This window comes from Puma concolor, chromosome F2 (genome assembly GCF_028749965.1).
Source record: "Puma concolor isolate L17-30 chromosome F2, mPumCon1.1.hap2, whole genome shotgun sequence".
Taxonomy (NCBI): Eukaryota; Metazoa; Chordata; class Mammalia; order Carnivora; family Felidae; genus Puma; species Puma concolor.
In genome coordinates, this window is record NC_141684.1 from 71,488,510 (window position 1) to 71,506,199 (window position 17,690).

At 40.6% G+C, this 17,690-nt stretch overlaps 1 protein-coding gene across 1 annotated transcript in view; it reads right to left on the minus strand.

The window, feature by feature from the left end:
- CLVS1 (clavesin 1) overlaps positions 1-17,690 on the minus strand; it is a 174,491-nt gene that overhangs the window by 84,130 nt on the left and 72,671 nt on the right. Inside the window, exon 3 of the mRNA XM_025922836.2 lies at positions 4,872-5,046. Within this exon, the coding sequence (XP_025778621.1) occupies positions 4,872-5,046 (175 nt within the window). The remainder of the gene's footprint in view (positions 1-4,871; positions 5,047-17,690) is intronic.

Sequence of the window (17,690 nt, forward strand, 5' to 3'; positions counted from 1 at the left end):
TTACTGAATCGTATGGTAAGAATACGTCTAATTTTGTAAGAAGCGACCAAACTGTCTTCCAAAGTGGCTGCACCATTTTGCGCTCCTACCAGGACTGAATGAGAGTTTCTGTGGCTCCACATCCTTGAAAGGCTTTAGTGTTATTGGTGTTCCAGATATTAGCCTTTCTACTTAGGTGGACAGTGGTATCTCATTGCTGTTTTAATTTGCATTTCTCTGATGAATGTGATGTGGAGCATTCTTTTTTATTTTATTTGCCATCTATATGTTTTCTTTGGTGGCGTGTTTATTCAGGTCTCTGGCCAATTTTTTAATTGGATTGTTCACTTTCTTATCGTTGAGTTTGAAGTGTTCTTTGTATATTTTGGATAACAGTTCTTTATCACGTGTATCTTTGCAAATATTTTCTCCCAGTCTGACTTTTCTTCTTATCCTCTTGACACGGTCTTTTGCAGAGCAGAAGTCTTTAATTTTAATGAAGTCCAGCTTATCAATTATTTCTTTCATGGATTGTGCCTTTGGTGGTTTATCTAAAAAGTCATTGCCATAACCAAAGTCACAAAGGTTTTCTCCTATGTTATTAGATTTATATAGCTTTAAATTTTACACTTAGGTCTGTGATCCATTCTGAGTTAGTTTTTGTGAAGAGTGTAACGTCTCTATCTAGATTCAGTTTTTTGCACATGACATGTCCCGTTCTAGCACAATTTGTTGAAAAGACTATCTCAGTTCCATTGTGCTGCCTTTTCTCCTTTATCAAGGATCAGTTGAATATATATAATTGCCTTTTGAGGCACAGAAATACAACTGGTAGGCCACTGATTTCCCTGCCCAGTGCCCATCACCTCAGTATTACTGGGTATTTGTTCCACTTTGGGTAGAATTGAGGACTTTATGTAACCAAGAAAAAAAAGCGGTTCAACACCTAGATTCCAAATAAAGGAAGCTCCTTGACATTCCATTACAGAATATTCCAAATATCTTTTGCTTCGTATTATGGTAGAAATTCTGATATACTGCCAGGCCTCATTCAGGACTGCGGAGTTATTCCCCAGTTGTTCGGGGATGTTGCTAGCAGAAAGCTGGCAGATAACAGTGCTCTCTGGGGCTTCGGCTGAAGAGAGTCACTTCGCCCAAACTCACAACCATTTCCCAGAGCAGCCTGTACCCAATGACTGAACAGTGTGGGAATATCAAAGTCCAACCCCTTGGCCCCAGTCAGGGAGAAATCTGAAGGGTCATCTCAGTCGCAACACCCGAGGCTTTCACGGGAAATGCCAGAATCCTAGCTTGACTTCTGCTGGCAAACATTCTTCCATAGCTTCCCTTCTACAGGAGTTGATCCCAAGAGCACTCCCTGATGAACCTCATGCTAATCTCTGGCAGAGTCTGCTCCTCAAGGAACTCAATGCACAACAATTAGTAACGGAAGGTTGCGCTGAACAACTGTCTTTACAGAGAACTAAGAATGGAGGTAATAGGGCTAAAACTCAGGGTTTGGGGACTAGTGTGTTACGCAAGGTGTGGGATGACCAAAAACGATTCTAAATTCTCACTGCCTGAGCAGTGAGCCCCCACCCCCTCCTCCCTGCGGTAGGTGTTGTATTACCTATGTGTGGTAATGCCCCAGGGCCCCAAATTATCTAGGGTTTGAGCAGCAGGTAATCTGAGACAGTTCCTATAAATAGCTAAAACCCTAAACCAGATGGCCTAGCACGAAAGTGGTCTGATGATTCCTTCTGACAAGGCTGCTGTCTCACATCTACCCTACAAAGGCAGAACAGCAGAGAGAGCAAGGTCTCCTCACTGGAACACAGGATCTCCGTCCCCTGCAATTTCCCGCATGTCTAGCAGATACTCTAACCTCTTCAGACCTCTCAGAGGGTGCACAGGAAGAAGAACAGGGGCTTCTCTTCTTTTGCTGACTGGCCTTACCTCGAGTTCCCTTTCTCCACAACAGTCTATGTCTTTGCCCATGTCAGCAGTATTGTAGAATTAATCTCGAATCTTCGTGGCTGGCGAATGGAGACCTGTATGAGATCCTCCTTTTACAACAAGTGTGACCACACGGGTATGAATGCTTTTCTTTGTTTTTGGTCAAGTTAGCTAACATACTGTGTAGTCTTGGCTTCAGGAATAGATTCCCATGATTCCTCACTTACATACAACACCCAGTGCTCATCCCAACAAGTGCCCTTGTCAGTGCCCATCACCCGTTTTCCCCATCCCATTATCCCTCAGTTTGTTCTTCGTATTTGTGAGTCTCTTCTGGTTTGCATCCCTCTCTGTTTGCATCTTACTTTTCTTTCCCTTCCCCCATGGTCTTCTGTTAAGTTCCTCAAATTCCACACACGAGTGAAATCATATGATATCTGTCTTTCTCTGACTGACTTATTTCACTTAGCATAATACCAAAGGCATGAATTCTGCTCAGTACAAGTTCTGACTTTTTTGAAATGTCAAAGGAGCTAATGGCTACATTGTGGATAAAAACAATCCCTGCAATGAAGAAAGATCACTGAGAGAGCCAGTAGAGGGGTGACCATGGTGTCTGAATGTCCCCTCAGAGAAAAGCCTGGAATGAGCCTCAGAGATAATCGCCTGGAGTGAGAAGTTGCCAGTGAATGGCCATATCTGAGTGCCCTCTGTGGAACAAAAGCAGCACCTATCTGCAGTGGCCCTGAGGGAGTTTTCACAGTGGCCCAGACAACAGCTAGATGGTCCAGGGAGCCTGTATCCAAAATGGAGGAGCTATACCCATGCTTAGCTTCCCCTGGGACCATTGGCTTCCTTCTCCTAGCAGGAGAGACTGCACCTTCCTAAGGGTTCCCAGGGATTCAGGGCCTGGGCAGGCAGAATTCCCAGAAAAATCTGCATTCCAATCCAGATTGCCTGACTCCAGACTGGCCTGATACTTACCCACCCTCAAAGGAGTTTACCTTGCTTTACATAAAGGGAGAGGAGTAAAGGGATTCAGGTCATTGTTCTGTGAGATGATGGGAGGAAGTACTTTTACTCCACTCTGACCTTGACCTCATGCATCTCCCTTCTCTCAGTAGAAGTTACTCCTTAACCAGAGCTGTAGGAAGGATGTTGTGAAATTCATCCCAGGCCCTGGTACAAGTAAAGGCCCAGATGGGACTCACCTTGCCCACAAAAGGTCACCCACTATTTCTCACAAAAACATCTTACAAGCTTATGTGTAGCCTTACCTTTTAAAACACATCACGTGCATTAATTCAGTAAGACCCACATCAGCCCAGTGGAGTTGGCAAGGGACATATTATATAGTTCACACGTTTTAAGAAAGAAAAACTGGAATACAAGGTTGGATAAAGGACATTTCTTTCCTGATTTATGAAAAAAAAAATCTTATAAATACATAGAGCTAGAATCACAGCTACTTACACATGTATTGGATTATCTTTTTTAAAATGGATAAAATTAAATGAAGCTTGTACTACCACAGAAAACCCTGGAAATATGGTCAGCATAATTATAGAGCGTGAAATAAACTTTGCAGCTTCCTTTCAAACTCTTTTTGATAAAAGCTGTAAGGAGAGAGAGATCAGAGGTTCAGTGATTTGGATAAGAGGAGTCTGGAGAAAAGGAGTTAAAGCTGAGAGAAAGAGATCGATAGTATAGGGCAGACCAGTCCGTGATCGGGTTGGTTAAGGTAAGGCAGGACACTGCCTGTAGTCTAGAAATGCGAAAGCAACTTCCAAAACGTGTCCCCAGTACACTGCATGATACAGCCCCCCAGGATAACGTGGCATTAGTGGAAGAGGGTGTATATGCTCCTCCTCTTCTGAAATGCCCGTTCTATTTCTCCTACCCTTGAAATAGGAAACCATTTCAATAAAATAAGATCCTTCAACAAACCTGTTTATCAGAGGCCTACGAGGTGCTAGAGATCTGTAGGAGGCCCGATACGAATAAGCCACAGTTCAAGAAACAGACCCATCAACCACCCATCACACTAGATGATGATGAGTGGTGGAAATGGGTCTCCTACTTTTGCACTTTGAAGAGCAAGGGTAATGGCTGCTGATCTGAGAATTAGCAAATATTTATTTTTCTACATAGCTTCATGTCACTGACATCTTTGGGGAGGGTCACCGCATTGAGTCATTCTTCCTTCAAAATTAAGAAGGGACATGGGTTTTATCTGTGCTGATTCTGAACCTTCCCGAACTGTGCCTTTACTTTGTACTGTAATAGTGTTGTCACCAGAAAGCTACCCAGCAGTGCCCTTTGAGTTTGTTACTTTTCACAGAATCACTGGCTTTTAAAAGTAGAAGGAACCCCAAGACTGACTATCCCGACCTCCGTGCAGCACAAAACCCCCTTCCCCAAAGTCCTGACAACTGGTCACACAAACAGTAAGTAGAGTTTTGTCTGCTTCCTTTGTCTGCACTGACGTGGTTTACTTTAGTACAGACACTCAAGCACAGTGCATTCTGGGAAATGAGGGTCCACGGGGTGCATTTCCATAGTGCAACACTGTTTCTAGAAAGAGTGGAAGGCCCCCATGCCACCTCTACATAGGGCATGCTCATAGAGCAGATGTTTTCTAGTTTTAATTTTTGTGAACTCTCAGATGGATGAGGCTAAACATCTCTGAGCTTTATTCATAATTGCTACAGTAGGTAATTTGTGCCTGTGGTAACAGTACTTTAGAGTTGTTAATGAAAACGAAGACTGACTTTAAAAAAAAGTCTAACTCAGGCTGGAGTGAAAATATGGAGGAGTCACAGGTGAACTGCATCAAAGTTTTCCTTTCCTATTCCAAAGGACAAATATTACTTGGGTTGGAATAAGAAAAAAGTACACTGTCACACGGTCCCGTACTGTACGTTGGGTGAACATACCTGCAGCCCTTCGATAGCCAGTTTGAGGATTGAAGGTGTCAGTTTGGAGGCTTGTTTGAAGGAAAAATTACTCCAGTCTATGATTAAAATGAAGCCATTTATCTGCAGCTCTGGATCTTCGATAAGGACTTCCAGGGACAGCAGGATGGCACGGAGGATGTCTGTGAAGGAGTTCCTGGAGCCAAAGCACAAAGGGGAGACTGTGTGTGAGTATCAGCAGGCGATAGCATGTTGTGAGTAGAGGGCTGGTCGCCTCATGCCGCTGCTCCATAAGCCCAACCTGCAGGGTGATGCAGGTGTCCTGTATCCAAAGTGACCAAAAATACGTTTGCCAAACTTCGCAGGAACAACGCGGCAAGAGTCACAGGACGGGAGCCTCCCTCTGATACAACTGCATCAGCACCCCGAACTTTAAAGTTATTTCTCTTTAGCGTTTCCATTGGGTTCCATACTCTGTTTCTGGCACAAAACTGATTGCATTTCCCCGAAATGCATCCCTTACCCGTCTCTCTCCCTCGCAGAGCTCTGTCAGCTTCTAGGGCGAGGACTGGGCCATAATCTTAGTTGTGTCCTCGACACCTAGCTCCTCAGTGAATCATCGCTGAACAAATAAGGTAAAAACTGCAATCAGAGGCACTTATTTTGATTAAATTCCTCATTGTTTTTGTATGCTTAAAATCTTGCTGAAAGTATAAAAACACCCATGCAATTGAGGCTATTTTCTAGCTTCAGTTCTTGGTTAGAGAAAAATAAAGCAGGAAGCATAGCTTATTTTCATTGAGGGTTTGCAGAGTATGATTCAGGAGGGAAACCGCTCGGAGTACATCGGTAACTATGACAACAGGCAGACCTGAATGCCAACGAGAGCGACGTTCTCCAGTGTTGTATGCGTTCCTCCACGCCATATATTCCCATTCACCAGATGATTTTTGTGTGAGATGATTTTCAGACATGAGGAAGTTGATGGCAATTTCCTTCTGCTAATTCTTCCAACAAATTATCTGAGCTATAAATCAAAAATCTTAGAGAACCTGTGAATTCAGTGCCTTTTTTGATAAGTAGGAAAATGTAAGCTTGGATGGCAAGTGATGGCAAAATTCCGTATTTTCTTCAGGCTACTATTAAAATCAGAAGGCATCTCCTTTTGTGAAAGAAGTATGAAATGATCAGACTCTTGGGCATTTCAACCTGGTTCAAATTCTAACCCAAGCCTAATGATTCCGGATGAGAAATCGGGAAGATTTCTAACAGTAAATCAGTGAGAATTTACTGAATGTCTATTAGAAGCTCAACATTGTGTTTCATCCTTAAGATTATAAAGTTATATGTTGTATTTCTATTTTCAAAGAGCACTTAATTTAGCTGGGGTGGGCTAGGAAATTATGGACATGAGTTAAAAGGATCAATAAAATTTGAGTCGTCAGGGAAGAGTTTGTGGAGAGATGAAGGCTTGGGATTAATCTTAAAGGATGGATAGGATTTTGATGATTGAGAGAAAGGGAAGCGAGACATTTCAGGAAAGATGGGTGACAATAATTGAAAAATGAAGATATACATATAGCCCATTCTGTTTCCATACAGTTCTTTTACTAAAAATTTCTTTCTTACATCAAGCTAAAATTTTTCTTCCCCAAATCTACCTATTGGGTGTAGTTCTGCTACAAAAGAAAACACCTCAGGTCTTCCATATTGAATACCTCAACTCTGCAAACATGATGATCATGATGCCCCATGTAATCTCTAGATTAAAAAAAATATTAGTAACTTTAACCGTTTCTCATAGGAAATGGTGTTTAATACTCCCCTCCTCATTATTGTTTTCTTTCAGATGTGTTCTCTTTTAACGTTAAGAGCTGTCAGATTCCTATTAATGTAGGATAGGTTTTCATCAGGACTTTTTGTTTTTGCATCCACATCAAACATTAAATGAAGACCAAAGTCCTTTTCAGACATACAGCTTTAGGGACATGTGGTTGGTTCAGTCAGTAGAGCACGTGCCTCTTGATCTTGGGGTCGTGAGTTTGAGCCCCATGTTGGGTGTAGAGAGTAGTTAAAAATAAAATCTTTAAAAAAACATACAGCTTTGTATTCAGGAGAAACATTGCTTTAAGGGGAGCATGGGACTAAAGATTATGAAAATATGGAAGTGCCTAATAGTAAACTGGAAACTACCACTAGGGAATTAGAAAATCTGACCCAGGATAAGCCTTCTTAAGAAGAGCACACACATGGAGAAGGTTAGGACTAAAAGGCAAAACCTTAGGTAGAGCCTATTTACAGTACTGAGTTGAAGGAAGAAGAATTAAGGAAATAAAAGATAAGAGGATGGAGATAGTCCTGAGTTACAAGAAAAAAAAGAGTGTTTCGAGAAATAAGGGTATGATAGATTGCAAATATTACTACTTCTTCCTTTGCCTTTTGACTTTGCTATGATTAAAACATGCTACAGCTAGCATGCTGAATTGAAGAAAAGGGTGAGGAACACAGATCAGTGACTCCCCAGCCAACTAACAGATCTTCATGAGAACCAGAACTACCTAGCTGAACCCAGGCTAGATAAACTCTAGCTGTCCTACAAATGTGAGCAATAATAAATGATTACTTTCTTCAGCCACTGAGTTTGGGGATGGTTTGTTATACAGCAACCGCTGTCCAATATCAGTAGTTAACTAAGTCAAATGCAACAGTATAATTTGAGAGATAACACCTCTTCTCATCACGTATCCACTTGAATCCACTCTCAAGAAAAGGTATCAAACTCTGGAAATGGGGAAACCATTTCATGCATTTTCAACACCAGAACCTTACTGAAGGATAGGCATTGTCAATGCATGAAGTATTATATCCATGGGATGATCTCAGGAGAAAAGTGAAGGGATTCTGGACTTCATTATAGTTCCCCAATGTTCAAATGCTTCACTTTAACAGAGGAACTGGATGAGCAGGAAAAAGTTGAATGGATTATGTTTCAGGTCATAACGTTTAACCCCCGGTGAGGCATACAACCTCACCTCATGCCTTAGTTGTGATGATTATCTTGAACTCCTTACTTCTTGCCTTCCTCCTATGGAGTTCCTCATCTTTTTCCTCATTCCTCCTTACAACACTGTTGACTTGTGAAATCCTCCCAGGTTTTTATAATTTAAAAATACCTCTCAGACCAAATACTTTATGCAGATACTCTGCCCTCAAGGAGGTGAGGCATAAATCCCCAAGTGTGTGGGCTGAGTGTGGTGACTTCCTTCCAAAGAGTACAGTACGGAAAGGGAAACAAGAGTAAGTATAAGCTGGAGAAACCTCCAAGCCCTACCTTGGCCAGGTGACTAGGGTCCCCAAACTCAGTGGCTGAAGAACGTAATCATTTATTATTGCTCACATTTGTGGCACAGAGACAACTCATGTTGATAGTATTATCCTTTGATATGGTGATGAAAAAGGTACTTTACCCCTGTGATCTTCTTCCAAAAAAGCCATAATTCCAAGTAAATCAAGAGGAAAACATTAGACAAATTCCAATTGAGGGACATTCTACAAAATGCTTGACCAGCATGCCTCAAAATTGTCAAGTTCATTAAAAGGCAAGGAAAGTCTGAGAAACTGTCACAACCAAGAGTAGCCTAAGAAGACATGAAGACTGAATGTAATGTGGTATCTTGGATGGGATCCTGCGACAGAAAAAAGATACCAGGTAGAAACTAAGGAAATCTGAATAAATTATGGACTTAGTAAATAAAAATGTGTCATATCAGTTTATTAAACATAATAAATACACTATACTAATGTAAGATGTTAATAATAGGGGTAACTGAAGGCAGGGTACAGGGGAAACTGTGCTCTCTTCATAAAAATTGTGTAAATCTAAAATTGCTCTAAACAAGAAGTTTATTTTTTTAAAGTTTTTATTAGAGTTTATAATCTGTTGTGGTAAGTTTCCATGAATCTTCTAACAAGGTTTCTAAGCAAACCAAAATGGTCATGAACAATTCAGCTACTTTAAGTAAATTGTAGAAATGAGAACAGAAGTCAGTTGTGGATTGTATCAGTTTTCAATTGACAATTAAAAGCACAAATGTGATAATATATGTGAAAGCACTATATGAACTACAAATTGCCAATGGAATGTAAAGAACTATATTACTAACCAATAGAAACCTCCCCCCAAAAAGGATAATATATTTATATTAATATCTATATTGATTAGGACGTAGTCATGGTTTATCTAAGAGTTTTTACTATTATACTGTGAGCACTTAGAGATTACAAGTAGTGACTCATTTTTAGGTCCTATTGTTTTTATGAGCTGAGCACCAAGTATTGTTACCCGAGGCTTTATAATTTAGCAAGAGCATACTACAAATGGGACGCAAAATAGTGGAGATCGTAAGCCCTTTATCAATGAGAAGACACTTAAGCCTCAAGAAGTGATTCTTTTGTGCTTTGAAATTTCAGTGGAGATTCTAGAACTTAGAACCTAGATCCTAGACTCCCATAAGGAAAAAAAACCCTGCTACATGTGATCAAATAACCATGTAAAGATATGATAGGGTTGCCAGTGACACCAGTTCTTAGGAAGAGCAGTGAGAAGCCTCTTAATCATTCTGAAGTCACAGTGTATATTCCTATTCTAACTTTCCTACTGCAGCAAGAAGTCTCTTAATATTTGTAGTTAAAGCTTTTTGGCCAGTTCTATCTCAAAATCTCTTAACTTCACACTCAATGTCATCAAGTGTTTAGTTTTTTTCTTGGGAAGTTTTTAAAGTCCTCCTTAAACCACAAAATGCTTTTGCAAATGGCTAATGGCTAATGGCTAATGGTAGCTAAGCAAATGGCTACCAAATATCTATGTTCTATTCACAGATGCAGAAACGGTGTAGCTGAGCATGCTTCTTTATGTCTTCACCCCTTTGAAGCTTCTTTCAATGTTAATTATCAAAATAACCATGGCATGGCTTTCACAGTTACTGACTACACTTTGCCCCTTATCTGGTAAGGATGCCCTGGCCGAGGTGGAGAGGAACACCGTGCTCCATCCATTGCTCCTCTGATGCGTTTTCGTCTCTGGACAAGGGAAGAACTCTGTTTTAGTAAAGGGACCAAAGGACTTGTACTTCAAGGCTTGACATCCCGGCTGTGCCACACACCAAATATGTGACCACACTCATAGGAGTCTGGAGTTCAGTAAGGGGTAATTTCCTGCTCCTCCATGAGAGGGCTGTTGCAAGAATTATGCAAAATAATGTGTGAAGAAGCTTTGTGAAGCAAATCCCAATAGGAGGCAGTATTGGTACTTGCATGAATTACAGGGATAACCTTTTTGGTCCCACTGATTTCATGGAGGTGATGATAACAGGACAATAAGAAATGTACAAATTGAATCGTGTTCTATCCAGAGGAACCTATTTTCTCCTCTTCTAAAACTGAGGGTTTTCAAAACATGGTCTGAGATGGGAATTCTGGTGATATATTTTCGTAAATGACTTCTAATAATTCCTACATGAATCAAGGCTTAGCTGAACGGTGTGTGTGTGTCATTGTGCATTGAGGAAAATGAACCCATATTTCTCAATGAGGAAATCAAGGAAAAGTGAAAAAAAATGTGTTTTGAAAACATTAGGTGCAAGGAAGATACTAACAAAAACGTTTAGCTTTGCTGTAGTAGACTTAATATTTGCAGGCGCTTACTATTCAATTTATTTTCCTAAATGTTAGCTGGAAAGTAAATTAGACAATTACTTTTCTCAGCAGGGATGATCACTGAGGGAACAGAAGCCTGGATTTAATTCTGCCTCACATGATTTGATGAGGCTCATGCTCTCAAGAGGAGAGAGAAAGGGAGAAAGGGAAAAAGAGATGAGGGAAGAAAAGAGAAAGAATGAGTGAAAAAAAGGAAGAGGGAACATCTTGCAATTAACTTATCATCTATTAATTTCATCCTATTCTGGTCAGTGAATAGGACTTATGTTAACATAAGAATACAATTCCTTGTAACACCAGAATAATGAGTTGCCTATTGATTGGTGATTAGTTGCAGTATGGGAATATCTGGTTCTCAAAGCCTCTGCATCAGATAAAAGGAATAATGTATTCGATACCATTCAAACATGACATATGCAGCCCTTCCTGTGTGTGGAGTTTTAGATAAGGGGGCGAGCTATAGCATATCATCTGCTTTCGGAATTTTTAGTGCAGTCCGGGTGACAGATTCTCAAGTTAAATGGAGTGTAGTTTATACAAACAAGTACAACCCTTTCAGATGTTTGTCTAGCTCTACCAAGTATGGCAACAATCCATGGAAAGAGGATGGGGCTGTCATCTCTGGTCCAAGCTCACCTCTTCCCCAACCATTTGCTTACAGAGGACAGAGCACAAAAGGGTAATAATCTTGTCTAAGAACGGGACCCTCACTTAGAACTCATGTAGAGAAAACAGAGATAAAAATGGTGAAAACAGTGTTTTGTCATTCACGTAAAGCTTGAAGATAAGAGGCCGTGTTTCTGTAGACCAATCCCGACAGGCCTACATCTCGAGATACAGACACAAGAATGTCAAGTATTCATACCCAATATTCAAAATGGTACTGGAACTAAAGCTCACAATTCCAGTCGGCCAGCGTCCTTCCTTTTTTGCGTTTCTGTGGCAAATAAGGGCACAAATCGTGTGCGTGTGCACCTACAATAACTCACCGTTTAGAGTTAATTCTCCTAGAACTTGTCTTCCATCCCGTTCAGTTATGTTTTTGTTTAAATCAAGAAATAGTTTGAATAAATAAAACCTATGTTTTCATCACATTTGATCCAAATGCTTCTAAAGTCTCCCCCAAATTAAAAATAATTAAATTAACACCAAGTGTATCTATCTGCTCACTTAAACAGATAATATAATTTCTCATGAATTAATGTCTACTTTTAAATTTCTGAAGTACATGGAACTGGATAAGGAGTCAGGAGGCATTCATTCAAAGATTTAACAAAAGTTCAACTTTATGGAAAACACATAAGATAAGAGGATTTTTTTTTCCTTTTCTGCAAGTACATGGGAACTGGTAGGAGACATTAAAAAATATGTATATGGGAGGCAAATGAAGCAGAATCATTAAAAGCAATGAGATTTGGAGTTGGGCAGACTCTGATTCAAATCCTGGCCATTCCTGGCCATGTGAGCTTCGTAAGTTATTTATCTCTCTGTGGTTTCGTTTTCTCATCTGCAGAAGAAGGATCATAGCAACTCGCCCACAGTACTGAGAAAAGATCACTTATGGCTGGGGGACTTGGGACATCTTCAGCTGGGCTGTGAAGAATTGGAAGGTTTGGACACTGGACAGAGAAGGGAAAGGGAAGAAGGAGCCATACAAACACCAGTAAGAGTTGAGAGCACAGAGACCAAGTATTGGGAGCCAGGGCATGCTTGCCTATGCCATGGAACAAAGAGAATAGAATGTAGAAATATGGTCAGAAATGGGGTTGTGGCTTCTTCATTCCGCTCAATGGGAGAACTACTGAGTGTTTATGCAGTAGGGGGAAGCAACGGCAGTCATGTTTTAGGAAGATTTGGACTGGCAACAGGGACTGTAAATTGGAATCAGGAGACTGGAGTCACACAGCCCAATTAGGAGGAGGTGACAGCAATACATTAGGTGAGAACTGAATGGAAATTGTAGAGATGTGAGAAGAACTGGGAAAGACAGTACTTAGGACTTAGTTACAGATTAGATGTAGGTGTGAAGAGAGGAAAGACAGGGCTACTTAATAGGACAAATGTCAGGTAAGAAGTGAGTCACAGGCGCTGCAGTTGTATCTTACAGAGGTTCTGACATAGCAATAATCAGCACCCAGGACAGCATACAGTGTTGATATTCGTATTAATATGATTTGACACCAAAGCTGTCAAGAGGGTGCCTGGAAGTACATGGTTGTTTGGAGTCTGAATTCCTGCCACACAGGTGATGAAATACCACTTTAAATAGATGCCATGTCTGCAGACAAGAATATTTCCTGTTCTATTTATAAAAGACCACTTGCCTCTATAGACTAGACTATGAGCTCACCAGAGCTGGGAGTGCATTATTTGTCTTTGAATCCCTGGCAATCACCAGTACCTACACATAGTGGATACTGAACAAATGGTGCTCGGTGAAGGAAGAAAGGCAGGTAGGCTAAACCAACCTGTTAGATGCTTCGAAACAGTGAAAATACACAAAAGCCACTTTGAGAACACCAGTGGGTAAATTTTCCTCTGTGTCAATGTCTCTTATGCTCATTGCTAGAGGTAGTGGTGTCAGATGCGTGTCCTTAAGCACTTTCGCCATTATGGCTCTCATTTATAGAACAATGTGCTACTAAGCACCATGTATCCAAGAGGGGGAAAGGAAACTAGGCTTTATGATTAGATTTTGGCTTAGGAAAAGACCATGCATGCTTTCACATAAGGTTAGTAATGGCATTAATTAAGACCAAGAAAATGACAGTCTAGAAGAGTTAATAATAAATGCTAGATGGGGATGTTTCTAGATAGGAAGTCTGGTATACCATAAGATTCTTAGCCCACTGGGAAAAAACTCATCCCCAAATACCACTTAAAGACAGCCTGACATGCAAATGAGGAAAAGGTTTATTTCATCCAGCTCTCCAGATAGGGATTGATCCAAAGTCTATAGGGAGCCACAGAAGAAGAATTAAAAAACCACCCTATAATGGAAATGAATTATGAGCATTCCATCCATTACTAAATGACTATGAAAAATTAATTTCATGCTTCTCTCTTCTGCTAACTCCCCTGGCTGAGAAGCTGCAGAAGAGTAAAAACTAGGAAGAGTCTCAAGATTGCAAATAATTAGTACCACGTATTTAATACTATGCACAGAGCTAGGATCATATCAGCCTAACTGAGGTCACAAAGAGCAAGATCCCCCTTGATGTGAGGGAGTTAAGGTGGATGGTCACATTACTCTTACTTCCAACGGAGTTCAAGTGACATTTATAGATTTTGCACAGGGTTCATGGTTATGGACTAGTCACCACGTGAACTAGAATATTCTTTCCTATGAGTCTGTCTGGCTCTTATTACAACAAAATTGCTTTCAGGATAATACACTGGACAGTAAGGTGAGAAGGTATTTTAGAAAAACAACCATCCCATAACAGTGCATTGCTTTGAATGATTTTGCCTCCTGAGCATCTTCCCTTTCGTATGCTGCTGTCACTCTTGCAATCAAGAGTATCCTTTCCCAAATTACAAACTTGATAATAGTGTGCAAGACAACTTGAATTAAATAGTACATTAGCAAAACAACCCTATAGATGTTGCATTTCATGGAAAGCACACCTGTGACTTGAGTTGGAAGTACACAACATCTTATAATTTTAATTAATTCAGAAAATTGCCTACTCCGATGAAAATTCCAAATCTCTGTGCTTAATAAAGAGGTTAACAATATCTTAAAACCAAGAAGTCCCAAGGCTCTAAAATTAGTTGTCTGTAAGTAGGAGTCTCAACCCTGAAAAATATGGATAATTCACATCAGAATATTTAATAGAGACTGGATTTGGAGAGTCTGCAGTCTGATTGAAGTTTTCAAAGTTGGTTTATCCTTTCCCCTTTTAAAAATTCTAGCCCTCTTAATCATAAGCTACTGAAACAGCAGCAAGCAATCAAATTCACGAAAGATGAAAAGGAGAGAGCCACAGGAAATCATTATGTAATAGAAAGAAAAATCTTATTTTCGGAGATGGTGTATTTTTATATATTTATTATCTACCCTGACAGAAATGTAACTTGTTGGCTCATTTTTGGGTAGACATTCTTCTACCTGGCTATCAGCCTTCAACTATTTTATCTTTCTTAAGACACTTTAAGGTTATTGGATTCTTGGAGAGAGAAGGATAGAAGGTGGCTGTGCCTTCAAAGCTATCAGGTTCAGAGAGACCCTTAACACCATCTATACTGTTTCTGAGTTTGAACACCAGTACGGCAAGCCCCATGAGGAGAATTTGGGTCTTGATCAACTCCTAAAATGCTTAGTGATGGTTCACAAATCATAATAATGATAAGAGGATCAAACATGCTTCTGAAACCAGGATAAATATATTCCCATGGCCTGGAGAGAAAAAGCTTTTTGCAAATACCCCCTATACTGCTTCTGCAAGCGGACATGTGGTTAACTTCAGCAGAAAAACAAAAGACAACCTTTTGGACGTTTCAGATGACAGCTGGAGCCTAGAGTCCTGTGACTTTATAATAGGGAATTGGCAAGACAAGACGTGTCAGAATAGAGACATGGGAGTTTCTAGAATTCTCCTTGAGAAAGATCCACATGCGCCCACACACTCTCCACCCAGCCCGAATCAGGCACGTAATGGACACTGAAGGGTGGTAATCCTTCTCCCTGGACTCTGTAACCCAGTGAGCTGGGAGCTCTGATGGACGCACTTACGGAGCCCCAGCCAGAACTCCTTATTTCCACTCTGCTTAATTCTAGGAACCGGAAGTGAAACAAAGGTAACATGTAATATGTTTATAAAAGAATAAACATAGGCTCATCATAGCTGATGTAACAATACAATACAAAGTACAGGGCGCCTGGGTGGCTCAGTTGGTTAAGCATCCGACTTCGGCTCAGGTCATGATCTCACAGGCCATGAGTTTGAGCCCCGTGTCGGGCTCTGTGCTGACGGCTCAGAGCCTGAAGCCTCCTTTGGATTCTGTGTCTCCCTCTCTCTCTGCCCCTCCCCTGCTCATTCTCTCTCTCAAAAATAAATAAACATTAAAAAAAATACAATACAAAATAAAATAAAAGCAAAACAAAACCCCCCCAAAGAATTGGCTGACTTTTCCTACCTGAGGTAGAGTGTGTTTGGAGAGGATTTTGCCCCACAAGGTGACTTGACACAGGGAAACTCTGGGGAATTATTTTATGGAGCTGGTTAAAGACAACATTAGTTTCTTTTACTTAATTACATCACAGATTATCACTTGGCAATTCTCTAAGCAATTAGAGCCAGCGGTTATTATTTATTGCTGCCACTTAGGAGCTACACTGCAGGAGATACTGTAAAACATCAACATACATTTCTCTTCAACATAGGTCCAAAATATCCTACTGTGAATAGCAGAACAGAATTTGGAAAATGTGTTACATATGTATACAGACACATAACTTATATATTTAAATATTCACACAAAGAGAAAATACAACATTTTGGGACTTGGGATTTTGTTCCTCTTTATTGTAGGAGGATTTCAGTGCCTATATTTATTCTAACAAAATCTCAGAGACTGTAAGGGACTACTTGGAAAGATTAGCAGTTTAATTTCCAAAAAGGAAAAGAGGAAAAAATTCAAATGCTCAGGCTCTGGAAGGTTCTATCTCAAGTTTATTCTCTGGCTTTAATCCTTGCCTGCTATAAACTGATGGGCTATTATCCATCCCTATTCTATTTATTAAACAAGGCACAAGGAGGGTTTTCCTCATTCTGGTTCATAACGTTCCCAGAAGGAACTGAAACTTCCTGTCTGCTTGACCCACATTCAGGAATTGGTGATGGTACTTACCCACATACATAATTCTCTAGATCCTGAAGCAACACGTCAGCACTGCTTACATGTACTTGCTATGTACAAGTAATTGCTGACCACAGCAGGCCAGAGTACTGGGAAAGCTTGGAAGGAGAGTGGGTTAAGATGGACACTGGTTCTTCCAGAATGGATTTACACTTCAAATAGAATAAGGCAACTGGCCGTGAGTAGCAATCTTTGTGATTACGTGGTGATCCTCATTTAAAGGTAAGATCACTTCCTCCCACTTGCGGGATGTCTGGTAATGTGTGTGGGGGAGGAATTGATGATTTCCACATTATTTGGATACTGCTACCAGCATTTATTGGGCCAAGGCCAGTGGTGCTAAATATCCTGCAACGTGCAGTACAAGCCCCAGAATTAGAGCCCATCCCAAATGCCTGCATTTTTTTTTTATCTTAAATAATGAGGTTCAGAGCCAGAGAAGATCAGAGAAACTACATCAGCAGTTAGCTGCACAGCAATAACTAGGTTCCTGACTCTTGGGTCCAGTGTGCCTGCTATATCCCTGAGACTCACAGAACATTCAAAGGAAGAAATACTAACTCGAATGGGAAGCTGGGCAGTGTATGGAACCAAGAATATCTCCTGCTGTTTCTCTATTGCACTTTCTTCCTCCGTGCCTAGACTGTTCTTTCCCTTCCCTTCACCAGGCCAACTCTTTCTCATTCTTTAAGCCCTAAGTCAAATGTTACTTTCTCCGAGCGACTTTCCTACCACAGGAAGTAGCAAAGTATTGACAAGGATTGACAAGAATTGTCAAGGTCCCACCTTGACTAAACTTTAGTCAGGCTCCTCTCAGCCCTTTTTACCTGGGCCTCATGCTTGGTCCACATCCTCAGCCTACAGAACCCAGTTACAGTAAATAACCCTGCTAAGCCAGTTAACTGAGAATCTCTCCAGCCTTGAGATCTAGTCAAACTCCTCTCTGTACCACCCATCCCTGACATGTAACCAAGTTTCTCTTGGTAATGTTCCATCCACTACCTTGCCCTGCCTGTTGGCTGTAAATCCCCACTTGCCCCTGTTGTTTTCCGAGTTGAGTTCAAACTCTCTTTCCTATTACAATAGTCTTGACCCCTGTTTTAATAGTCTTGAAAAAAATATTATTTGTTATTATTAACAAGTTCCAGTGAATAATCTTTCTCTTATAGTGTCAATACATACATGCCAAATGGATGAATTCCTGATAGAAGCTATCTAGATAGATATCCCCACATGGGGAAAAAAGCCTGGTGGATGAGCTAA